This window comes from Schistocerca serialis, chromosome 4, assembly GCF_023864345.2.
Source record: "Schistocerca serialis cubense isolate TAMUIC-IGC-003099 chromosome 4, iqSchSeri2.2, whole genome shotgun sequence".
NCBI lineage: Eukaryota > Metazoa > Arthropoda > Insecta > Orthoptera > Acrididae > Schistocerca > Schistocerca serialis.
In genome coordinates, this window is record NC_064641.1 from 621,032,276 (window position 1) to 621,059,738 (window position 27,463).

At 39.9% G+C, this 27,463-nt stretch overlaps 1 protein-coding gene across 1 annotated transcript in view; it reads left to right on the forward strand.

Moving 5' to 3' along the window:
• LOC126474641 (organic cation transporter 1-like) overlaps positions 1–27,463 on the forward strand; it is a 128,229-nt gene that overhangs the window by 87,906 nt on the left and 12,860 nt on the right. Inside the window, exon 5 of the mRNA XM_050102120.1 lies at positions 381–549. Within this exon, the coding sequence (XP_049958077.1) occupies positions 381–549 (169 nt within the window). The remainder of the gene's footprint in view (positions 1–380; positions 550–27,463) is intronic.

Consider the following 27,463-nt stretch of genomic DNA (forward strand, 5'->3'; position numbering starts at 1 on the left):
GACCTCGCTGTTTGGTCCGCTCCCCCAAATCAACCAACCAACCAACTACAGAGCCGTATCTGTTTAGACCTCTGTCTGTCACTGCATCTCACCATTTCCACAGCACACAGCCAGAATCGAAAAGCTGTTGCCAGCTCGCAGGAAAACTACTATACGCATAATGTCTTCCACCATAACGGCTCTTTTCCCTATGAGAAGTGACCTTTAAACAGAATCCTCAAACATCAGCCTCACATTGCTGGTGATATCTGATGGAAGAAGTATTGTGCCTGAAAAGGTGACATTCGTGGCTATGAAAGTATGAATTCTATTTTTAAGTGCCATTGCCACAGATTACAGATAGTAAAAGAAAAATTCCAAGGAACTATAGTGTGTTTCAGGTCTAGAACTGACAGATAAGGGACATCGGACCGCCATCAATCTGCTCGCCCACTGCAGCATGGGTGTGGGAATGTCACTTGCTGGTTTAGTGGCCTGGCTGCTGCCCAACTGGATCTACTTCCTCTCACTCGTCGCGGCCTGCCAACTTCCGCTATTTGTTTTTCATAGGTAATGTAAACATATAGTCCCAAAATGCTGCGAGTGTACTTCGTATACTCGTTCTGGTATAGACGCAGCAACGTATCGTATGCATAAAAACTGGAATTAACCTTGTTACCCAAAAACGCAAAGCAGAACCTGGTGTAAAAATTTGTGATATTTGAAGATTTCGGGAATGAGTTCATCGTCTGGGAGGAGGTGATATTTGAAAATACGTTGACAAAGGATATGAAGCGTTTGGAGGTGAGGGGAAAGTAAAGTGTGATCATAGAAGCTTGGCAAAATCACGTGAACGATACATATTTTTTTCTTCTTTTGCCTGTACTTCCGTTTTGCTTGTTTTTCGCTTTATTTTCGTGCTATATATTAAACGGGTTATTTCCAGATAAGTTTTGTAAATTAATTTCTTTCTACAGCCACGTTTCTGTTTACCTCACGCAGTCGTCATGAATGATATTGCTATTTTTCATCTTGTTTTGATGCTGTACTTCTGACGTTTATTATTATGTTGTTTAAAGTCATTTTCCATGAGGAGACTATTGTGAAGTTGTACTTTTGTATCAAACTGTAAATCACTGTACTCGGAATTTTTGAAGTGTAATGTGAAGCGAAATGTATTGAACAGTATAGAACCATATCGATAGGTCGACAGAAAAAGCAACAACATGTGAGTGCTATGGTTTATTGTGTCCACTGACAATGTAAAATAACCATTTGCATAGTGATACCTTTTGTGATTTCGGTATGGGCCGTGGACAAGGAATTGAAAACCACATGTGTCATAGGCTTATAAGTCGGAACTGCTATTCGGTACATTAAGTTTAAAAACTATGATGTGTAGACTTCTAAGCTGCATGAATGCTGAAAGTGCACTGTTTTGATTGCAGACAGCACAAACTACTTAATGCATACCGTGGACTGTAATTAAACAGAAATATCATAAAGCATTTTAGTGTGCTTAGTCGATATTCTGAACCCTAATCGCTCACGTACAGTGTGCCAGTCGCTGCACAGCTGATGTGACTGTTGTGCACAGCACAGACTCTTGGATGTAAACTGCGGACTGTTAATTCAAATGGCAAGTAATGTAACGCACTTTCGTATTATGGATGGCTGAACTGCGAAATGAGCTGAGCCACAATCGAAAGGAAAACTAAAAATCTGCAATTGTGGCTAGTAACAGTTAACAAGGTTTATAACATTGGGATAGATCATATAGATCATGCATTAATTGGAAGAAGCGTGTCTTGTTTCGATGCTGATTATAGATATGCCAGTTATACTATTCTACGAACATCGCTTAATCCTGCTACATTCACGATAGGTGGCTACGATCAAGAGGAAAAGCAAGACGACCATAGTTTCTGGATTGCGTGCTGAAAGATTACAGACTAACGGCATGGCCATCGACGACTCGCTGACAGCACCAGCTCAACTGTCCTCATAGTCTTTCCATATCTTCTGGGCGATGAGTCTCTCTTCTCGCTATTGTATTAAATATACTACATCTATAACAACCCTCACACTGCCATCTTTTGCATCCACAGTGATCAAACGGTTTTTTTATTCTCTATGACTTCACATTCTACCACTATCTTTATTTATTCATACACTGCTTCTTCTATTGTAAATGACTTGGGAAACGATATTTTTGAAAAGGCTCACGCAGTTTCATGTCCTGTTTACACTCAAAGTTCTTAACTTTACCTAGTTTGCCAGAGAAAACTTCCCTATTTACCCATAAAACTTCTCTCAATTCCTCTTTCTGTTGCTCATTTAATACTTCAGCTGCCTTCATTTGGTTCTTTAATTCTTCTGTAATTCCACTCTCATCTTTATCACAGCCATAGATCAGGTTCAGGTATAATTCCTCAATATCAGTTCCTATTGGCAACACATTTATATTCAGATGTCATAGTAGTTTGTTACTATCTACCAACAAATCATCAAAATACACAAAATTCACTATACTTTTGACATTCAAACTAACAAATCTGTCGCCACACTCAATTAGCCAATCAATACCCAAAGAGATATCTACAATCAGTTTGCCCCTAGCACCCATTATTTTTAATCCAATTACTGGCACATATATTACATCATTATGTACTTTGACATCATTACAAAGGCCCTAAACAACCACACTAATTTCACTATCAGCACCCAAAAGGGTTTTCTCTTCTCTACCATAGACACCAATTTTGAGAAAAGGTTGTCCTATTATCACAGTCACGTATCTCATGTAATAATTCCTACTCGGTATTACTATGTGCCCAGTCATCAGATCTTGATTTAGGATTTGTAACTTATTCTGACTCTTTTTGAATTGCACATGAATTTATTTCCTTTTCACTACACGTTGCCAATCCGCTGTCTTTACTAATAATGAAACATTAATTTTCTCTTCAACACCTACGTCTATTTCATGGTCCAATGAAGATGTTGTAGTCTTCTCCTGAGTGGTTTCAGAAAGTGGTCCTTCTCCTTCCCTCTCTTCTTCCTGCAAGCTGTTATGTAAAATAAATTCATTCTCTTGTGTTCTTTCATCTTACTCTTCACTACTACCACTATCACTAATCACTATTATCACTTTCATTTTGCAGTGTATCATTTTTCTTCTTTCTGTCTTCTTGCTTCTCCTCATATTCTTTGACTTCACCATACATCTATGAAAGCATTTCCCTACATGACCCTACTGATTTCACATCTGTTCTATACTCAACGTTAGAAACAATATCTTCAGTCATCAGATTTTCACTTGTAAACATCTTATCACCATAATTAGAATTATTACCAATACTAAGCTTCTTGTTCCACCATAGCGACTTGTAACATTTGCAGGGCCAAAAGCTTGAACCACCCCAGAATAGGTCCTCTGTGTTGCAGCGTCCATTTCCCATCTGGGACTCTCCCAGTCTGTAATAGCCTCTCTTATTACTCCAAATCTCATTCGACCTCTTTCTCCTCTTCCAATTGCCTTTATTAATTCGCTCTGTTTATTTAATCCCTGTTGTTATAGTACCACTAATAATTTCTGCTTTCATGAATTGAGAAATTTGGTTGCCACCTATCTACGTCCCTCGCCCTATTCAGAAAATCTTTAACATTAATATTATGTCCTCTAAATCTACATCTTTTACTAGGTGGTAACGTCCCCATTAGTACCTCAATAATATCTCTTTCACTCTATGGGATATATGAATGTTTCACCTCTCACTCCCATCTTACCATTGAACTTTCTTAAGAGCTTATGTAACATCACTTTGTTTTTCCTTGGACCAAAGCTCACCCAGAAACACTGACACAAATTCTTCGAATGCTCATAGTTATGTGGCGTCTCAGCTCCCTACTCAAAATTTTCTCCCTCTAAGCAAGCACTTGCGCTCCTTAGTTTATCTTTCTGTATGTAAGGGGCAGAAAACTGACTTCTCCAACTGTTTATAAAAGATAAAGGACACATGTTTCCATTAAGATCAAACACTGTGCTATTAAAACTACTACCATCCATTATCGCTCTACCAACAGTGGTGCTACAAAACTTTTAGTTTGCATAGTTTTTTCTAAATTATCGACCCTATCCAATTACAAAAATTGGTCTCTTTAATCGCTTCCACTTCTGCCTGATGCTTTTTACCACGTTCCTGAAAAATCTGATGTCAGTAGCCTTTCATTCCAGTTTTCCCTCGTTTGCACTCATCAGCTTGGACTTCACAATGTCTTTATTCAAGCACTCTACCCTATATTTTATGACATTTTCAAATTTCTTTTGTTTTTCATTTAATTCAAATTCTGTTTCTTTAAAAGCCTCTTCAACATCATCTTCGAACTTCGAAGAATCTTTATTTACATCTAACTCGACTTCAGAAATTTTCTTTTCCTCCCAGCTTCCAACTCCAGTTTAAGCCAGTTAAGGCTAGACAAGAAATTAAAGTAAAGCTTAAAGCTTTTCATATTTTCCCCAATTTCTTCTGTCCTTCTTCAACTTTATTCTGTGCTTCCTCCGTTTATGCTAACAGCAGTGTAAGCATTCTATTCCTCCATTCCCAATTACTTCTCTTTTGACGCTTGATTCCAGTTTAGTGGTTGGCCCGTTTTCTACATTTTCCGCAACAGATTCTGCTTATTTATATCCCATTGGTTTACTTCTCCATGTCTGGAAGCTACTTTACAAGTCCTCCTCTTTACTCATCGTACTGTCGACGTAATCAAAACAAAACAGGCTAAAGCAAATTACACCACACATTAAATTTTGAACTTAGACCAAAAGATCAATAGATCCTGTCAAAGTACAATTAAAATAACACTGTCCTGTCACAGTAAAGTGCAATGTATGACTATAAAGGATCCTCTCGAATATTAATCTAGTTCGACATGACCATGTTCATCTAATAAAAGATACAAATCCTGATACGTCTCCACAGATTCCCCACTTACGTAAGTTTTGGGGTAACTGAAACTAAGAATATTTAGCTTCTCCCAGAATTAATTGAGTATTACGCTACATACGCAAACAAGGTTCCTAAAACTATAACTTGATGAGTGTTCATATATAAGTCAAAACCAAAAATGTTTATCCCTTACGCACCAAACAGACTGGGTAAAATGTGGTGGGCTACTGTTTGCTAATGTAAAGGTGAGCACTGGACAACTTCTCAACTCACAATAATCCACTTGATAATTGACAAAAAAACGAAGAACAAGCAAAAAAATTAACATAATCAAACAACATAAAAGAATATGCTTAATAAATTAAAAAGCGAATGCAAAATAAATACTGAACAACTACGAGCTCACCAATTAAAATAGTAGTTATTTACAATAATGGGTTGGAAGAATCATATCTTCTACAGTAAGAAATGGTTTTACGAACAAAACAAGTTTTAATTATTATTATGAGTGTTACAGAGAAATGAAATTCACTGTGATAATTTGAAATTATGTGAATTCAGTGACAACGAGAAAATACCACCGATTTCGCAAAGTTTTTACAGTATTGTTCAGAGAATTAGTTTACGAGAGTTGACTTTTTATGATTTTCAAAGTCAATCTCCAAAGTAGCTCGGGCTGTCGGCGAGTCGTTGACGTCAGTGTCGTTGGTCATTTCTAGACAGGTTAATATTCGAGGACGTCAGCGATGGTGGAGATGTAGCGTGCTTTTACGACAATCTAAGATGGTGCACTACGATATATATATATATATATATATATATATATATATATATATATATATATATATAACAGAAGTAGCAACATGTACAAGAACCATAAGGGAACTAGAAGAATGGAAGACTAAGAATGACATGTTCAGATTAAAAAGGTTATAGGAAGGGGATACAGATTTTCGTCTCTACTCTTCAAGGTATATATCGATGGAGCAATGACGGAAATAGAAGAAAGGTTGGCGAGTGGGATTAAAATTCAGAGTGGAAGATTATTAACAGCATGATTGGCTGATGACATTGCTGTCGTCGGTGGAAGTGAAGAAGAATTATAGGATCTACTGAATGAAATAAATAGTCTAATGAGTATAGAATATGGACTGAGAGTAAATCGGAAAAGGCGAAAGTAAACAATAATAGTAGGAATGAGTTTAACGGTAAACTTAACTCAGCAATGATGATTATGAAGACGATTAAATTAAGGAATTTTGATAGTCATGAACGAAGCAAAGAAGAAGTAAAACGCAGGAAAAGAGGCAAAGAGGGCAGTACTGAAAAAAAAACAAATGTCAAACATGGGACTTATTTTAAGTAAGAAATTTCGGAGGATGTAGGTTGGAACACAGAATTGTATAGTAGTGAATCATGGGCTGTGGAAAAAACTAGAAAAATAGGATAGAATCATTTGAGATATGGTGCTACAGCATGATGTTATAAATTAGATGGACTGATAAGGTAAGGAATGGCGAGTTTCTCTGCAGCATTGTCGAAAGTAAGAACATATGGAAAGCGCAGGAAAGGAAAGAAATTTCTATAGTGCCGAACAGCATGACACATCCAATGTATAACAGTAGGAAGCAAATACCTACTATACTGAAATATATGTTACGCAAGGTCTTATCTCATTAATTTCGTGTATTATAAAGTGAATGAAGTTTTCTATTGTTTTCTGGTTTTATATTTAGGTTATTCATTGAGAATAGGCGTTGGTAGCCCTGCACAAGGCCACGCGTACGGAGACAGAGCTCCCGTGAAAGATAAGTAATTTAGGTTGTAATTAATTGTAGTTGAACACTTTTAACTAATTAAATACGTTCTTTAGTGTACTCTTCAAGCTCACCATTAAAAGTTTTTCTTTTATTTGCGTATTGTTCTAGTAATCGCGAAAAGTTCATTTGTTTACTTACTGCTGCTTAGGCCTAATTTTTTGAGTGTGCATATTTAGCGTTATACCGCAATTGGAAGTGCATTTGCTGTAGTTTAACTGATTAGATACGTTCAGTATGGTGCTTTTCAAGCTCACCATTAAACGTTTTTCTTTTATTTGCGTATTATTCCAGTAATCGCGAAAAGTTCGTTTTGTTTATATTTCGCGTCGTTGCCTTACTTTCCGAGTGTGCATACTTAGCGTTATACCGCAATCTTAAGTGCATTTGGTATAGATTAATTAAATACGTTCATTAGTGTGCTCTTCAAGCTTGCCATTAAAGGTTTTTCTTTTATTTATGTATTCTTCCACCTATCGCAAAATGTTCGTTTTGGTTACATTCGGTTGTTTAGGCCTAGTTTTTGATCGTGCATATTTAGCGTTATACCACTAATTTAAGTGCATTTGGTAATAGTTTACTTACATATTAGTTTCCAAAACATATTTGGTGTCCTTTGCATCTGTATTTAATATATTAGCGTTATCACTTAGAAAAACTCTTAACTAATTTCCAAACTACCATGGATACTAAGTGTGTGAACTGCAGTAGGATAGTTAGTTCAGGGGTTTTGTGCAGCTATTGTGACAGGTGGTTTCATTGGGGAAATTGTAGCGGCGTGGGAATTGGAGAAGCAAACGAGACTCTTCCATTCTTTTGCAGGGTTTGCTCAAGAGATAGGATTATAGCTGAACAGGAGGAGAAAATTAGAGCCCTTCAGGCTGATTTGGACAGAGCAAAGGAGGAACTGAAGATGTTAAGGGGGATGAGGGTAAAGAGCGGTGGGAAGTGGTAGCTGGGAACAGGGGCCACATAAAAAGAACAGTATCTGACAGTTTCCCAATTAGCACAACCAATAGATTTGCCTTGCTACCACAGTTAAGTAAGGAAGAGGCTCCAGCAGAAGTGGATTTAGTTAAGATGCAACAGAATCTCACTAGGAAACCAACTGTTTCAAAAAAAGTAGAAAGTAAGAGGAAAGTTCTGTTGCTAGGTAGCAGCCATGGAAGAGGTGTGGGCCAGACTTTGAAGGAAAAATTAGGTGACCAGTACCAGGTCACAAGCCATTTCAAGCTAAGTGCAAGTCTCAGCCAGGTGGTAGAAGATATAGGTTCCTTGTGCAAGGGTTTCACAAAGCAGGATCATGTGATGATAGTGGGTGGAGTGGGAAACAGTATTGATAGGGATCAGGGCTACGGTATTGAGTGTGACCTGGTGAAAAGAGCCTCTGCAACGACCCATACCAATGATGGGCTGGTGCCTGCTTTTGTGCAGCATGATCAGCCCCAGTTGAACAGTTCTGTCTGGAGGGTAAATATGGAGTTGGATTAGTTGCGTAGGGCGGCCACTCTGTCAGACATTGGATTGTTTCCTGTCTAGCCTATTGATAGGGGGGATTTCACAAGGCATGGCGTACACCTCAGTAGGAAAGGGAAGGGTAAACTGGAAGGGTTGTTAGCGAAATCCATAAGGGGGGACACTAGTACTCATGGATATACCTCTTTTTTAGACTAATATAAGTGTCCAATGAGAAGTTCAGGCAGGTAGGTGCTAAAGAGGTCCAAAACTCACAAAATTCTCACAACAGGAAAGTAAATAATAATGTTACCATATTTAACAAAAATATTGGTGGATTAAAGGAAAAAGTAGATTCTCACAAAAGTTAAGTAAAAAATAATGTTAACATTTTTCACCAATATATTCCGGGAATGAAGAATAAAGTAGATGAACTCCTTGTTTGTTTAGATGACATTGAATCTGATAATGTAATAGATATACTATGCCTGTCTGAGCATCACATTGTGTCTGATATGGAAAAGGTAAATATCAGTGGTTATAAACTAGCAGCACATAGGAGTAGAGAGAATAAGGTGAGAGGAGGAGTTGCCATATATGTCAAAAGTTATCACTGTGTAGAAAGCTTTGATACAAAAAAGTTGTGTCTAGAGCAACATATAGAAGCATGTGCCTATCAACTTAAACTGAAGGAAGGCTCTTTTGTAATTGTAACAGTATATAGGTCCGCTTCAGGAAACTTTCATTTATTCCTGGAAAACTTGGATGCCTTGTTGTGCTATCTGTCAGATAGGGGAAAGCAAATTATTATTTGTGGGGACTTCAATGTTGATTCACTGAAAGAGTGTAATATGAAGAATTACCTGGGAGTCTTGCTCGGTTCTTTTAATTTGACATCTGTCATTAATTTTCCTACTCGGGTAGTAAAGGACAGCAGTGCATTGATAGATAACACTTTTATAGACCCAGATAGGTTTAAAAACATAAATTCTTCTCCTGTTGAGAGTGGGCTTTCTGATCATAATGCTCAGCTAGTTACAGTATATGACATAGCTCCATTCAGTAATTCAATACTACCCTACAAAGTTGTGTGTTCAATTAATGACTCAACAATTAGAAATTTGAGAGAAAATCTGCAGCAGTTAGACTGGGATGAGGTGTACAAGGAACCTGATGCTAATTTAAAATATAACTTATTTCATGATACACTTGTAAGAGAATTTGAAAATTGTTTCCCCAAGAAAGTAGTTAAATCTAATTATAAGAAACCATGCAAAAGCCTTGGCTTACTAAAGGAATAAAAATATCTTGTAACCACAAAAGGAAACTATATCTAACAACAAGAAAGAGTAATGACCCAGAAACAGCCAAATATTATAAAAACCACTGTGCTACATTAAGAAAGGATATTAAAAAGTCCAGAAGCATGTGCATCATGTCGAAGATTAATACCTCTGATAACAAAATCAAAACATTTTGGAATTAGTTACAAGGGAGACAGGGCAACCAAAAGTATAGGATGACGGCATCACCATCAAAGCGAATGGAAACTTGATAAAGAACACCTCTCCTTCTGAAATTAGGAAGATAATAAACTCTCTCAAGAATAAAAGCTGAATGGAATTGATGGCATTTCCTGCAGGATAATAAAAGCTTGTTCCGAAGAAATAAGTGGGATTCTTAGCTACATATGTAATAGCTCTCTGAAGCAGGGTATTTTCCCAGATAGACTGAAGTATGCCATTGTTAAACCACTGCATAAAAAGGGGATAGTCTGATTTCAACAACTTCAGCCCAATGTCTCTTCTGACTACCTTATCCAAAATTCTTGAAAAAGTAATATATTGTAGAGTAGCTTCACACCTTCGTGAAAATGAAGTTTTAACAAAATGTCAGTTTGGTTTCCAGATGGGTTTTTCAACGGAAAATGCTATACATACTTTCACTAATGAAATATTAAATGTTCTGAGTAATCGGAAGTCACCTGTTGTGATTTTTTGTGATCTATCAAAGGCTTTTGATTGTGTAAATCATGGACTACTTCTAGATAAGTTCAGCTACTGTCGTATGAATAGAACAGTGCTCAAATGGTTTAAATCATACCTAACTGGAAGAGTGCAGAAAGTTGAAGTAAGCAATTCACATAATATGCAAAAATCTGGTGATTTCTCAAACTGGGGAACAATCAAGAATGGGGTGCCGCAAGGTTCGGTCTTGAGTCCTCTGCTGTTCTTAATATATATTAATGACTTGCCATTCTATATTCATGAGGATGCAAAGCTGGTACTTTTTGCTGATGATACAGGTATAGCTATCACACCCAACAGACAAGAATTAACTGGTGAAATTATAAATGATGTTTTTCAGAAAATAATTAAGTGGTTCTCTGCAAATGGGCTCTCATTAAACTTTGACAAAACACAGTATATACAGTTCCACACAGTAAATGGAATGACACAATTAATAAATATAGACTTCGATCATAAATCGGTAGCTAAGGTAGAATATTCAAAATTTCTAGGTGTATGCATTGATGAGGGGTTGAACTGGACAAAACACACTGAGGATCTGCTGAAACGTTTGAGTTCAGCTACTTATGCTATTAGGTACATTGCAAATTTTGGCTATATACATCTGAGTAAATTAGATTACCACGCCTATTTTCATTCTCTGCTTTCGTATGGCATCATATTCTGGGGTAGCTCATCATTGAGTAAAAGAGTGTTCATTGCACAAAAGCGTGTAATCAGAATAATTGCTGGAGCTCATCCAAGATCATCCTGCAGACAGTCATTTAAAGAGCTAGCCATCTTCACTGTAGCCTCACAATATATATATTCACTTATGAAATTTATTATTAACAATCCGAACGAATTCAAAAGTAATAGCAGTGTACATGGCTACAACATTAGGAGAAAGGATGATGTTCACTACTCAAGGTCAAATGTAACTTTGGCTCAGAAGGGGGTAAATTATGCTGCCACAAAAGTCTTTGGGCACTTACCTAAAAGCATCAAAAGTCTGACAGATAGTCATATACCATTTAAAAGGAAATTAAAAGAATTTCTTAATTGCATATCCTCCTACTCATTAGATGAATTTTTGGATGTAGTAAGTGGGTAATTTCCCCAACCCCCACAAAAAATTAAAACTATTAAGTGTCACGTAATATTTTGCGTAATGTAATATCTTGTATAGACACCTTTTATTAACCTGACACGTTCCACATCATTATGAAGTGTCGTATTCATGATCTATGGAACAAGTACTAATCTAATCTAATCTAGAATGCTATTTGGCTCAGTCAGCAAGTGGGTGTACACTTCGACTTGTAATAAATCTCTGTATCGCACTTCCTCCTCTATACAGGGTACTTGTAAGTTATCACTAATATCTGTAACTGAATGCTGTTCGACTTTAACATGAAATTTAATAGTCTGTCGATTGCTTTCACATTTACTATTGTAATCGCTATATCGCATTGTTATCTTGCGTCTTGTTTGTCGAATGAAGTGAAAATGACAGTCTTCACATTAAATTTTATACGCACCTGACCTTACATACACTGTTGCTTTATCAACGTTGTTCCTGACAGGTGTTTCTTATCTTACCCCCAGTTTTAATGTCACATAGAACCTCTGAAATACACTCGAAGAAAGGAAAAAAAAGACGCACCAATAGGAAGTTATGCAAATTAATCACTAAATGATTTTCATACAGGTATCGATGGAAAACACAAAATTATAAGCTTTCGCAACAGACGGATGAGTGTGTGACGCTGGAGCGTAATATCGCCGCACAGCTGGAAAGAATGGTCAACAGGGCACATGTCGACGCGAGGGAATAAAGGTTTTGCGCGTACTCAGTTCAACAGTAAGTATATCTTGCAGACAGACGGAGGAACAGTATACGCAGATATCAACATTTGAAAGAGGACGTGTAACTGGGCTCAAGGAAGCCGGTTGGTGTAGTCGGCGAATCACTCGGCATTTGAAGAGGAGCGCTGCCACTGTATGACGATGTAGGCAGGAATGAGTGAAACATGGTGGAATACATCGTCAAAAAGGAATTAGTAGACCTAGAGAGAATATAATAATTCAAATCCCAAAGAAAGCAGGTGTTGACAAATGTGAAAATTACCGAACTATCAGTTTAATAAGTCACAGCTGCAAAATGCTAACGCGAATTCTTTACAGACGAATGGAAAAACTGGTAGAAGCCGACCTCGGGGAAGATCAGTTTGGATTCCGTAGAAATGTTGGAACACGTGAGGCAATACTGACCTTACGACTTATCTTAGAAGAAAGATTAAGGAAAGGCAAACCTACGTTTCTAGCATTTGTAGACTTAGAGAAAGCTTTTGACAATGTTGACTGGAATACTCTCTTTCAAATTCTAAAGGTGGCAGGGGTAAACTACAGGGAGCGAAAGGCTATTTACAATTTGTACAGAAACCAGATGGCAGTTATAAGACTCGAGGGGCATGAAAGGGAAGCAGCGGTTGGGAAGGGAGTGAGACAGGGTTGTAGCCTCTCACCAATGTTATTCAGTCTGTATATTGAGCAAGCAGTAAAGGAAACAAAAGAAAAGTTCGGAGTAGGTATTAAAATCCATGGAGAAGAAATAAAAGCTTTGAGGTTCGAAATTGACATTGTAATTCTGTCAGAGACAGCAAAGGACTTGGAAGAGCAGTTGTACGGAGTGGACAGTGTCCTGAAAGGAGGATATAAGATGAACATCAACAAAAGCAAAACAAGTATAATGGAATGTAGTCGAATTAAGTTGGGTGATGCTGAGGGAATTAGATTACAAAATGAGACAAAGTAGTAGAGTTTCGCTATTTGGCGAGAAATATAACTGATGATAGTCGATGTACAGAGGATATAAAATGTAGACTGGCAATGGCAAGGAAAGCGTTTCTGAAGAAGAGAAATTTGTTAAGATCGAGTATAGATTTAAGTGTCAGGAAGTCGTTTCTGAAAGTATTTGTATGGAGTGTAGCCACGTATGGTAGTGAAACATGGATGGTAAATAGTTTGGACAAGAAGAGAATAAAAGCTTTCGAAATGTGGTACTACAGAAGAATGTTGAAGATTGAATGGGTAGATCACATAACTAATGAGGAAGTATTGAATAGGATTGGGGAGAAGACAAGTTTGTGGCACAACTTGACTAGAAGAAGGGATCGGTTGGTAGGACATGTGTTGAGACATCAAGGGATCACCAATTTAGTATTGGAGGGCAACGTGGATGGTAAAAAACATAGAGGGAGACCAAGAGATGAATACACTAAGCAGATTCAGAAGCATGTAGGTTGCAGTAGGTACTGGGAGATGAAGGAGCTGGCACAGGATAGAGTAGCATGGAGAGCCGCATCAAACCAGTCTCAGGACTGAAGACCACAACAACAACAACAGAGAGACGACAGAAAGTGAGAACCGAGCAATTATCAGAAAGACTATGAGAGTTCCGGATTAATCGTTATCATCAATCCGATGTGCAACTCGTGCTTCAGTGAGATCACAATGCCTAACGATAGGCGGTTGCCAGAAAGTTGGGCTGAACTCACAACGTCATCTGCACGGATTACCGTTCACTTCTGTGCACCAACAACCCCGTTTGCAATGGTGTCGGTCAAATCCGGCCTGGAAACCCATAGGCTGGAGTAGAACTGTCTTCAGTGACCAGTCCTGCTCCGTACTGATCCTCGATGAGCAGTTAAGAAGTGTCTTGAGACGCCTCGGACAATGATGGGATACCAGCATGACTGTCACCCACCGTACAGCCCGACAAGCAGGAGAGATGGTCTGAGGTGCCATTTCATTTCATAGCAGGATCCCTTTGGTTGTCATCCGTGGTACCCTTATGGCAAAGCCGTGTTTCGACGGTACTCCACGCCCCATTTTACTGCCCTTCATGGCAATCCATCGTGGGTTCACATTTCAAAAAGATAATGCATACCCACAGTGCTAGAGTTTGTAATGCGTCTTCGTGCTTACCAGATTCTACCTTGGCCACCAAGGTCTCCCGATTGCTGTGGCCTTCTCCATCAGACATCACGGCGCCTAGAGTATCAGCAACCAAACTGACAGACTGCAGCCGCGGGTTGCCCGCCTCGCAGGCACACTGAAGCACTACACAACCGATGGGCAATATTGATGAACGGCCTACAACAACAACCACAACAACAACACCATCGGCCACCAGGGGCCACTACCGGCCCACATAAACGTAAGGAAGAGGTCGCTGCAGATCCTGGAACTATTTTCACACGTCAAACCAGGTGATGGAAAATAGTTCCGAGGTACCCATCCGCCGAAGCTCTCTAAAGGCCGGCGCTCGGCCGCACATCGGCAGCACATCGACCGCCAGCAAACTTGGATAGCTTCTGCTCCTGCAGTCCGGCTTGGATCTTCTCGCTGATCTCTGGATTAGGCTTGGTATATCGCAGAAATCTCTGGCGGAGACTAGTAGGAAATTATTTCAGTTGTTTTCTATATTATTCTTGTATGTAGTTGTGATTCGAAGATGGATCACTGTTTTGTGTTGGTTTTATACTTGGAGAATTGTTTTGGTCAATTGAACTGTCCAATAAATTGTTTTCGGACATTGATCGTTAGTTTCTTCTGCTTACGCAGACATAGCACAGATCTCTCATGAATTGAGATGTTTGAAGCACTGAGCAAAGAATTCTCCAACCAATTCGCGATTTTGACGATCTAACGCGCAATTTGACAGGATATCCATCAGGAGGACATCCAACTACTCTCTGAGTCAGTGTCAAGCCGAATAACTGCTAGCATAAGGGCCAGAGATGGACCGACGCGTTATTGGCTTGCTCAAATTGTACAGTTCTCTCTCTTGAATATATCATTAAATTTTTCTGACTTTGTAATCACATGTCTGTCTGTACATGTACCAGGTGATCAAAAAGTCAGTATAAAGTTGAAAACTGAATAAATCACAGAATAATGTAGATAGAGGTACAAATTGACACACATGCTTGGAATGACACGGGGTTTCATTAGAACCAAAAAAATACAAAAGTTAAAATAATGTCCCACAGATAGCGCGTCATCTAATGAGAATAGCAATAATTAGCATAACAAAGTAAGACAAAGCAAAGAAAATGCTCAATATGTCCACCATCATTCCTCAACAATAGCTGTAGTCGAGGAATAATGTTGTGAACAGCACTGTAAAGCATGTCCAGAGTTATGGTGAGGCATTGGCGTCGGATGTTGTCTTTCAGCCTCCATAGAGATGTCGGTCGATCACGATACACTTGCGACTTCAGGTAACCCCAAAGCCAAGAATCACACGGACTGAGGTCTGGGGACCTGATAGGCTAAGCATGGCGAAAGTGGCGGCTGAGCGCACGATAATCACCAAACGACGCGCGCAAGAGATCTTACACGCGTCTATCAATGTGGGGTGGTTCTAATAAAACCCCATGTCATTCCAAGCATGTGTGTCAATTTTTACCTCCCTATCTACATTATTCCGCGGTTTATTAAGTTTTCAGATTTATACTGACTTTTTGATCACCCGGTACATCACAATTTTCGTCTTATTCGGATAATTCCTTCGTGGTACAATGCTGTTTTTGTGTCTTATAGTTTATTTGGCTTTCTTGTCTGAGATGGGCACTGCATGTGCTAAAACTGCAGCTTTAGTTTTACTAACTTTTATTACCTTTTGTTCTAATATTCTCTATTATTCAGGGATTTCACTTTTTGCTAATGTATTTTGTGAACAATTCCGAACACGTCGTGATTTTCGTAAGAACGTGGGCTGACATACACAGTATGCTGCAGAAAAGCTCGAGGTCGAGTTTTGGACAGTCTGCCGTTGCTGAGCATGTGCTTGCGATTTAAACCTCAATGACACTGGCTCTCATAGGCTGCTTATCTGTCCTGCTACTGCATACTTTCCGAAGACTAAGACAGCTTGTTGCAGGTGGTTTCCTGAGTCGCCTCGATGGTTGGCATGCAAAGGAAAGGAGCAGCAGGCGCTAAGCGTGCTACGTCGCATCGCGTACTGCAACAACTCTACTTTGCCTCGGTTTACCTCGCAGGTCGTACACACCGTGGGCAAGAGCAAAGCAGACAGAGTGGGCTTCCTAAGCATCTTCTCCAGCTGGAATGTACTCAGAAACACGGCACTGCTCATTATCACTAGGTAAGTGATAAAAGCATCTCCCACAACCACGTTTCTACTGTATTATACAATGAGGTGACATAAGTCATAGGACAGCTACATGCACATATATAGACGGCGGTAGTATCACGCATGCAAAATATGAAAGGGCAGTGCATTGGTAGAACTGTCATTTGTACACAGGGGCCTCATGCGAAAAGGTTTCTGATGTCAATATGGCGGCACGACGCTAATTAACAGACTGAGCGAGGAATTTTAGCAGGAGCTAGACGCTTGGGACATTACATTTCGAAAATCGTTAGGGAATTCAATATTCTGAGATCTACAGTGCCAGGAGTGTGCCGAGGATACCAAATTTCAGACATTACCTCTCACCAGTGGCGACCGCCTTCACTTAACGACCAAGTGCAGCAGTGTTTGCGTAGTCAGCGCAAGAGGACAAGCAACACTGCGTGAAATAACCGTTGAAATCAATGCGGGACGTATGACGAACGTATTCGTTAGGACAGAGCTGCGACATTTGGCGTTAATGGGCTATGGCAGCAGACGAACGACGCGAGTGACTTTGTTAACAACACAGAATCGCCCGCAGCGTCTCTCCTGGGCTCGTAACCATATCGGTGGGACCCAAGACGACTGGAAAACAATAGCTTGGTCAGATGAGACCCAACTGAAGTTGGTAAGAGCTGACGGTAAGGTTGGAATGTGGCCCAGACCCGACGAAGACATGGACAGCCGGCCGCGGTGGTCTAGCGGTTCTAGGCGCTCAGTCCGGAACCGCGCGACTGCTACGGTCGCAGGTTCGAATCCTGCCTCGGGCATGGATGTGTGTGATGTCCTTAGGTTAGTTAGGTTTAAGTAGTTCTAAGTTCTAGGGGACTGATGACCAGAGAAGTTAAGTCCCATAGTGCTCAGAGCCATTTTTTAAGACATGGACCCATGTTGTCAACAAGGCACTGTGCAAGCTAGTGGTTTAGTTTGTGGGGTTGAAGGGACCAGACTACAAAGGTCATCGGTCCCTCAAGCTGGTGGTGACTCTGTAATTGTATGGGCTGTGCTTACATGGACTGGACTGGGTCCTCTAGCTCAACTAAACCTATCATTGACTGGAAGTTGGTGTTCGACTACTTCGAGATCATTTGCAGTCATTCAACGATGGAATTTTCATGGATGACAGTGCGCCATGTTACCGGGCCGCATTTGATTGCCCGACATGAATCCCATCGAACATTTACGGGACATAATTGATAGGTCAGTTCAGCACGAAATCCTGCACCGGTGGCACTTTCGCAGTTACTGATGGCTATAGACCCAGCATGGCTTAGTATTTCTCCAAGGGACTTCCAACGACGTGTTGATTCCACGCCACGCCGAGTCGCTGCACTACGCCGAACAAAAGGATGTCCGACAAAATATTGCGAGATATTCTGCAACTTTTCTTGCCTAAGTGTATGTAGAATTTTTTATCAGTAGCGTCGTATCCGCTTTTTCTTGTACAGGTACTGGACCTGAAAGAACAAGTCACCAGAGTTAATAAGACACAAGGGGACAGTATGGGCTGTTCCTTGGCCGACGTCTCGTACATCAAAATAGACCAGATCTCAATAACTTTTACATGTTATTAACTTTTTGTTCCTGATGACATTATAAACGTTTGGCCCTTCTGTATAGTGACTTACTTTAATGGACTCCCCCTTTTTCATGTAAACTGAATACGCTTATGCAGTAATTCCTGTTATGTAAATTCATCTGCCCTCTATGTAACATAAAATTTAATCTAGCCATTACTACAAGGGCGTAATGAGAAGTAACGGTTCTGAAATTTTTATGTGAAAGCTTTTAAAATAAAACAAACATTTTTAACATCATACATCTTTATTCTTAATGTGTAGATATTTATTTCTAAACATAGCTACGCTGGCGACGAAAAAGTTTCTCCCAACGAGAGATCAGTTTGTTGATACCGTTGCTGTGGGATGTTGGTTGGTGGAGCCACAACCTGAGCTCTGCTTCCAACGCTTCATGACTATCAAAGTGAAGTCCTCGTATATGTTCTTTACGTTTTGGAAACAGATGAAAATGGGATGGGACCAAGTCGGGACTGTAGGGACGATGATCGATGACAGTGAAGCCAAAGTAGCGGACTGTTGCTCGTCTCTGCTATTTAATGCTTATTTGTAATTATTTTCTACATTCAAGTTCTATCATTTGAATGTTTTCCTAAACATGTATCCGTTATATTCTTCAAACATCTTCCACTTACTCGTATTTGACCTCCATTTGGTTAACTAGACAAATTCAATGCCTTTTCCTTTAGTATCAGTGAGGCGTAGCGCCGTATAAGGATCCTGCCTTGGAGGCGGTTAAGTGAAAGATGTCTCTCAGAGCTGGAGAGTGACAGATGGTGATGTGAGACTGGACGCGCACGTAGTTTATGTATCAGCCGATAGAGGACAATATTGGATAGGGGGACTGTGATTTTAGTTTCAATTGTGCCCACTAGAGTGCACTAAAGTAATAGAATGTTTTTCATAAACTGTTCTACTATTTTTATAAAGTGTTATTATGTCTTTTTGTGTATGTAAAATGTTATAAATTTGTTTTAGCAGTATGAATGATGCGTGAGTGTGGTTTAAGGTTAATTGAAGATAACTGTTTAACGAATTATGTAGTAGGATTTAGTGTGAGAACATTTCGAAGAAGTATCGATATGGACAAAGGGGATTTTTGTGGAATAGATTTGTAAAGTAAGTTTATTGTAAAGGGAAATTTAATTCAGGTATAAATAACAATAGTAAATAACTTTATGCATAAGCAAAACTTCAGCATATTAGATAATTCCGTCAAAGTGCAGTCGTTAGTTTTACTATTTTGCGATTGGTTATTGATGAAAAGCGCGGATTGACGCGGGAGAGTGTTGTTTTGCTTTCGGCTGTTGACTAAACTGACCAATGGTGAAGCAATATTCTTCGCGCCCCTTTCTCTGCTGGTAGAGAAGACTTCGAGTATTCTAAAGAAGAGTCGAGGCCTAGCCATGAAACAGATCGGACGTTTGTAGTAGTAGTACTTCCGATGGAAATGATAAGTTGCCGGGTCTAGCAGTGTTTCATACATCAAAAGTGTTGGAAAGTGACGGCATAATTATTCCTATGTGTGCGTAGAAATTTCGGAATTTTTAAGTGAATTTTGTGACGAGAAAAGGCATATATTCCGCGTGGCGTATTGAGCAGGTCGGTGGCTAAAAACTGTGACTGCATTTGGTACCGACAGACTTAATATTTGGCGAGCATTCTCAATCAAACACAATTTTTGTAGCTATTACGTTTTCGGGAAATGCAACACCGTAAACTTGCTAACGTGAGTGAAAAGGATTGTGAGTGACTGTGTTAAGACTAGCACGGGCTTGGCAGTGATACTTGTTCACCTAAGTTTCAGAATATGTTAACTGAGGACAAAATTTCAAACCTTTCATTTCGTGTTTCTCCTGAAACGTAGATTAGTGACTTTAATTGCAGCCTGGTTCACGTCGAAGTACAGTAGGTTTCACTCGGCTTTCCTACTGAAGATCTGCTGAGACAATGTTCACAGGTAGGTGCACTTTCGTCGTAAAGGGACGGAAAGAACCACGCCGCCGCACCAGATCAACAATTCAAAAGCACAGAATATTTTTATTTTAGAAAGCTACCTTTCATTCAACACTTCATACTTCGCGTTGATTATTTGGTGTATTTTCCCCGGCTTGAATTTTGAACTAAAATTATTAATACATTGCGCAAAAATGTATCATTTTTTTCGAAACCCCATTGCGATGAAGAAGTTTGAAATTTGACTCAAAAGCGCTTACAGCCTTACTCTGTAATGGTGCCCTGCGACGTCACCCTCGGGTTCGGCGAAGTTCTAGCATCAAGATGTCGATACATGCGAAAGAAAGGCGCCACGGCTCAGAAGATTTAAGGTGAAAAAGCATAAGTACACCTTGCCGCATGGTATCTCGTTCAAATTTCTTTGGATGGTTTTGAACGGTCCCTAGCGGTTCCAACCAGTGTAAAAGAGTAAAAAGTGCGGTCGCGTTCTACTCCACAGCAGTGAGATCACGTTCAGTGAGATTGTAGCCCCACGAGGTCCTTAGAGTATGGGTGAATCGTCCGGTGTATGTCAGCAGTGTCGAACACTGTCAAAAACTTCGTTCTGATGCTCACCAAACTGTCAACTGTCTTTTTCGACCGAAGAACGCGTGGGAATCAACGCCCTAAGGGAAGGGCTGGTTTCATTGACCCCTTTCGTGGCATATATTGAGGATTTTTCGTGTCAGTTCTGGGCGGCGGTGTGTTTGAAAGGTTTTCCTCGCCCACCCATAAGAAAACTGCGTGATTTAAACGTTCGGTGTTGCGCTTCTGACCTCCAACGCAGAGGCGCCAAAAGAATGTGGATAAGAGGGGACACGTACACGATGGTGCTGGACACAACTGTGGTGAGATTTGGTGCCGACGTGATATCATTGACCTACGTCACACCTCACCTGAATTTCTGAGCTGTGGCCTTTTTTTTTTTTTTTTCACGTGTATGGAACCTTGCTGTTTGATGCCTCGCCATGGTTGAAGGTGGCGCGCTGTGCGCTGCGCTTTTGCACCCTTACAGAGGAAGGTCGTAGGCGCCTTTGACCTTCAGACTTAGTGTCTCAATGGGAGGCAGTTACAGGATTTCAAAAAAAGTGATCCCTTGCTTTTTGTGTAGTATATTTCTGAAATTTCTCAAAACTTTCACAATTTTTTCACTTCTTTTCAAGCTGCGCTCACAACCAAGCAGTACACTCACTCCTTTTTGATTTCTCTTGCATTTCAATCAAACTGTCAATAAACTTTCACGAACACATTTTTCACATTTCCCTCTTTTCATTTTCAGCATTTCATCTTATTTTACTACCACACTAAAAATCATAGAAACTATACGTTCCCACTCTATATTTATCTTGTTTTTTGTCTTTTTTAAAATCAGTGTTGCTTGATCTATAAATTACTCTCTCTCTACATTTCAAGAGCTCGTTTCCAAAAACGTAATCCACTTTAATTCACTTTGAATTAACATGATTCCTAATTTGGTTTGGAAAAAGTCATTGAAATAATTTGAACAGATTTTGATAATTGTATGTTATTCATTTAATTCCAGTTGTTTAGTGTTGATTAGACTATACGATATTTCAGCAATTTGTGTTCATAATGTATCAGTCACAATTTATTACCCGGTAGCAGCAATAATATTTTCAAGTAATTTATGAATATAACAATTACTTCTATATAAGTAAATAATGCTCAGTGTTTGTTATCAATGAAATAATTTACATTACTATTAGCCATTATATCCTTTTATTTTCATTCAGAGTAGCCCCAGGGCATATTACATACGGATTTTAAACTTATTTTGCAAGCATGACACACTGTGAAATCTCTGCCAGATATTATACCGACTTTTCAATAACACTACCAGTATCTTTTGTGTATTATGTTATCATGTAATAAATTCTTGCTTTTACTTAACATTGTGATTTAATATTTATAATATCTATTTCCTAATCATTCAACCATCTACACAACTACATTCATTGAACTTATCTTCATTATAAATAATACTTTTCCTTGTATTGAATTATGTTCATTGTATGCTATTTTCACTTCTGTCTGTGACTATCTTTAAAATAATAATTTTGCTTATGCTCAAATTTTATAGTAAAAAATCTGCCAAATCATCTAGTATGGTAGCAAGAATCCTACCTAGACATAGATTACAAGCGTCTACAGAAAATAAAAAAAATTGGTATGGTTGTAACAACTGCTCCTACAAAAATAATATGTTGCTCTTGGGGAGAGTTCACTCTGAAATACAATTTGAGCAACTACATTCAGATGTTTTGGTCTTGCTAACGTCGGCCACCAAACAATGTGGCATGAAGTGTTAGATGGAGCTTCCGTTTTTGTAACGTACTGCACTGTCTCTCTCTCTCTCTCTTTATTGTTTTACTTATTATTTTTTCATTAAGTCCAGAGTAGTCTGGCAACTGGCTTAACTACTGTATCTCACACTCGTGTACACTAGAATACTTGTTGTAGATAACATTTTTACTGGTAGTTAAATAATGCAATATGGGTCATATTATATATGGTACTGAAATCTTTTAACTATTAAAGGATTTGGCATTTCAAAAACAAATTAAAATTTCTGTTACACCTCTGTCAATTAAGATTCAACGAACTTCCAAAACTTTGTCAAAGTTGATCATTAAAATTTTTTTAGTAGAAGGTAATTGTTAGCAGCTGTAATCATTTTAGATATGTCATAATTTCCGAACTTTGTAAAGGTAATTAGGATACTTTACATAAGGATACTATTCTTATATGTACTTGTGTTTCATGTATTTCTTCAAACAAACTTCTGGTCTAAACAATTTCTAAAGCTGTGAAAAGGGACATTTGTGTTTGCACAGAAATCAGAAGTCTTTATTTCACATCATTACTGTTAGCTATTAGACGTCAACAGCTGGATAAAGTCCTCTTCTGAATTATACATACATTACAGTCTTCAGCTGTAAGCTATCTTATTGCTTCTGTAGGTTTTCTTATGTCTCTCATTAGGTCCGCATCACGGTTTTTTCTTATCTCTTAACATTCATCAAAGAACTTCCTTTGTATATTTTACATTCATTACATGTGAAGACAACCTACATTTCTCTTATATTGTGGGCATAATTGTCCCTTTCTGTCCACTCTATTCCCTGATACAATTTTTTGTTTTCTATGCATTTCTCTCATTAATTCTCAATATGAATCTCTCCTGTCTACTGAGGAATCCTCAGTTCTTACACTAAAAGTCAATCTCATTTCTTCAAGTGAAAACCCATAATACACACTGACTGTAAACTTTTCTACTCAGACAGATAAGCAGAAATGCGTTGAAAACATTATTTCATTTACCAAAACCTCTCCAAGCTAACTTTGCTCATGTGTACAATTTTTTTTGTCCACCCACTCGTTGTTTCTGCTGCCCTAAGTATATAAACTCATCAACTGTGTTTTTGTTGATAATTTGCATCATTTAATTTTCGATAAGTCCGTGTACAATTTTTTTTAGTTTAAGTACCACAGATTTTCAGGACTGCATCTGCTCTGTTACATTCTTCCAATCGTTTTGTTATTTACAAGCAGAAGTGGCAAACAGTGCCACTACATCCACAAAGCGATGTTTGTTCAGGCAAGTTCATTTACCTCATATTCCATCTTTGTTCTCTAACTTAAAAAAACTGCCTCTATGACGTCTTGGGATAGTTTTGTTGATATTAAATGTCTTGACGTGACTTCTCTTTCAATTGTCCGTTTGTCACTATCTAGATGAAGTCCAATGAACCCCGAGCAAGGCCATCAAGACTTTAAGGAAGACAGTCACTATCTTCATCAAAGTCTTGATGGTCTTGCACAGGAATTCTTGAGAGACAGTCAGCATCTTGGTGTTTTCTTCCACTTTTGTACACTGTGGCAATTTCATACTATTAAAGATGTAGTGACCATCTGGGGTGTCGTCCTGTTGGATCCTTAAGACCTGTCAACCGACAAAGTGAATGATGGTCTGTAACAACTGTGAATGGCCTTCCATAGAGATACTGTCGAAATTTGCAACGTGGCCGAGATCACAGCAAGACATTCTCGTTCTGTAGTTGATTAGTTTCTCTCGGCTTTTGTAAGTGTCCTAGAAGCATGGGCTGTAACCTTCTCTTTTCCATCCGAAATTTGCACCAGAATAGCACCGATCCCATACCCACTCGCATCTGTGTGTAGTTATGTAGGTGCTCTCTCTTGATACAGACCAAGTACAGGGTCACTCATCAGAGCTTTCCGCAGTACATCGAAAGAACCTTGTTGAGCACCAACCCAGATAAATTTAGCATCAGCTTTTAACAACTCTTGGATTGTCCTGGGTTTGATTCAAAATGATAAACTACGGTAATAAGAATAAAATCCGAGGAAGCTTCTCACATCTCTAATACTTTTAGCAATAGGAAATTCCGGTATAGATCTCATCTTTCTGGGTCTGGCCACGCACCCTAATTTGGCACAAGGTGTCCAAGTATTTTGATTTCTTTTGCTCCAAAGAGACACTCTCTTGGATTAAGTTTCAGTCCGCCTTGTTGGAGACACCTAAGAACGGATCTCAGTCTTTTTACGTGTTCATCGAATGTCTCTGAGAACAATTTATTGTCATCTAAATAACAAAGACACATCGTCCACTTCAGGCGACTTAGATGATAATCATTCGTTGAAAAGTTGCTGGTGCATTACACAAACTAAACGGCATTACCTTAAACTCATACAGGCCCTCAGGGGTGATGAATGCAGTTTTCTCACGATCAACCTCATCTGCTTCGACTTGCCAATACCAAGAGTACATGTCCATGGTTAAGAAAAACTTTGATCCGTTTGGAAAGAGATGGCTACCAATGATTTCTAAACACACGCGCTTAAATGTTCTACTGAAATTCCATGACACACCCGAGGCCGGACATTTAGGATTTATTAAGACATACGATAGGATCCACAAGAGTTTTCTGGCCAGGTTTGTTCAGCACTTCCACATACAAAAGCGCGGAGCGAACTCGGCGTCGAACTCTTCAACTCCACACGTAACATCAGACAACTGTTTTACAACCTTGTAAGGTCCAAAGTAGCGCCTGAGGAGCCTCTCAGATGCCAACCTTCCGAACGGGAGGGAAGATCCAGGCGAGGTCACCAGGCTGGTAGACAACAAGGTGGTGGCTCGCGTCATACCTTCGGCGATTGTTTTCTTGAGCCTGCAGCGTGCGGAGTCGAGCTGACTGCTGTGCTTCCTCGGCTCTGGTTAACACCTGGCCGATGTAGTCGTCGTCCACGTCATCAGGATGTAACGGAAACTCAGTGTCCATCGTCGTAGTCGCCTCACGCCCATGCACCAGGAAAAATGGCGTAAATACTGTGGTGTCTTGTTTGGCGGTGTTGTAGGCAAACGTCATGAAAGTTAGCATCTCATCCCAGTTGCTCTGCTCAGCAATGACGAAAATTGATAGCACGTCGGCCAAGGCGTTCAGTAAGTCTGTTAGTTTGTGGATGGTAGTCAGTCGACATGTGATGAGTAATGTTGCTCCGACGGTTTTTCTCTGTCCCAAGATTCGATTGAAAAACTTTCCCTCGATCCGCAATTAACGACGCTGGGGCACGTGTTTTAATACAATCTTTTTTTAATCGTCTTCCACGATGAATTTGGCTACCTCGGATGCTTCGGCTGTTTGCAAGGTTTTTGTAATGGCGTAGCGTGTCAGATAATCAGTGCAAACAACAATCTACCTATTGCACTAGCAGACCTTGGAAATCGTCCGAGGAGGTCAATCACAACACGCTGGAAAGGCCTTTCGGCTGGTGGAACTGGTGTGAGTCGGCCAGGTGGTTTCTGAGGAACTGTCTTTTTTCCTCTGGCACTCTCGACAGTACGACACATAAGGACGGACGGTCCTAAATAAACCTGGCTAGAAAAATCTCTTGCGACTCTTATCGTATGTCTTAATAAATCCTAAATGTCCTGCCTCAGGTGTGTCATGGAATTTCTGTAGAACATCTAGGCGTATGTGCTTAGGAATCACTGGTAGCTACCTCTTTCCAAACGTATCAAAGTTTTTCTAGCAAAGTAATCCATTAACTACCTTAAATTGTCCTTTCACATCCTCAGACCGATTTAAGGAAAGCATATTTTGAGATATCTTGGCGTCCTGCTTCTGCTCAGCAGAGAGATTCTGGAGTGCAGCGAGACATTCACTATCTTCATCAAAGTCTTGATGGCCTTGCACAGGGTTTCTTGAGAGACAGTCGGCATCTTGGTGTTTCCTTCCTCGGCATCGCAGGTTTCTATGTCGCTCAGCTGTTCGGCAATTAATGGCTCAGCGTTTGCTACGCACATGCGTCTTAGAAGTATCTGCGGTTCTCAGCGACAGTTAACTATCCACAATTTACCGAATCCGTGCTTAAACAAGACTACAGAGGCTGGGATGACCAAGTTATTGTTCAGTGGTATACTTCTCTTGCATGCCACTACAAGATCCATGGGTTGACGCATGGCATGACACATGACAGTTACCTTTATAGCGCTGACCGCAATGATCACTGCATCTAGCACACACAGTATCCACACACTCGGATGCGCATCTTCCTGTCCACAGTGTCTCATCTCGTCTAGCATAATCTTCGAGCGATTACAATCTATAATTGCCTGAGAAGGTTTCAAAAAGTCCCATCCGAGAATGACGTCATGACTACACTTTTGTAAGACGATGAATTCTAAGGGCTCTGTATGGCCACTTATACCCACACGAATGACACATCTTCCTGTAGGTTTTACATATTTCCCATTAGCCACCTTCAGCAGAGATGTTTTGCTGTCGACGAATACGGTTTTCTGCAACTGGCGATGGTACTTCTCCGAAATGACTGAATATGATGCTCCAGAGTCCACAAGAGCTTGGGCTCGTTGGCCATCCTTGAGGATATCAACGTAATTTCCTATCATTTTTGTAGTGATCGACGGCGGAGGATTTTTCTCTTCGGTGGCCTCACCTCCAAGGAAGGTTGCACCCTTTAGTTTTCCAGGTTGCGGCGGCTAGGTGTTCGGCTGGAGCTTCTAAACGACGATGGAGACCTAGATCGGCGTGCTGGGGAGCGTCCTCTCGAGCGGGTAGCTTGCGGCGATGGTGACCTAAGTCATCCTGCACCCACACCTTCTTGTTTATCTTCGTCGTCCCGGAGTTGGCGTCGGCTAAGATCGGTCTGCTGTCTTCTGGTGTGGGTGTCATCAAACATCCGCCGCCTTTCTCGACAATAGCGCAGCACATGTCCCGGTCGTCCGCAATGGAAACATACTGGTTGGTTATTCTGGGTGCTCCAGACGTCAGTCTTCCTTGGTGCCCAAACAGGTTCCTCATGCGGATTGCACGAACGTAACTCCGCCTGGGTCTCGACCTTTTCACCTTTTATAAGGGAAATGAAGGAGGAGATTGGGTTCAATGTCTGTTCCACTTCCTTCCTTATGACCTCTTGA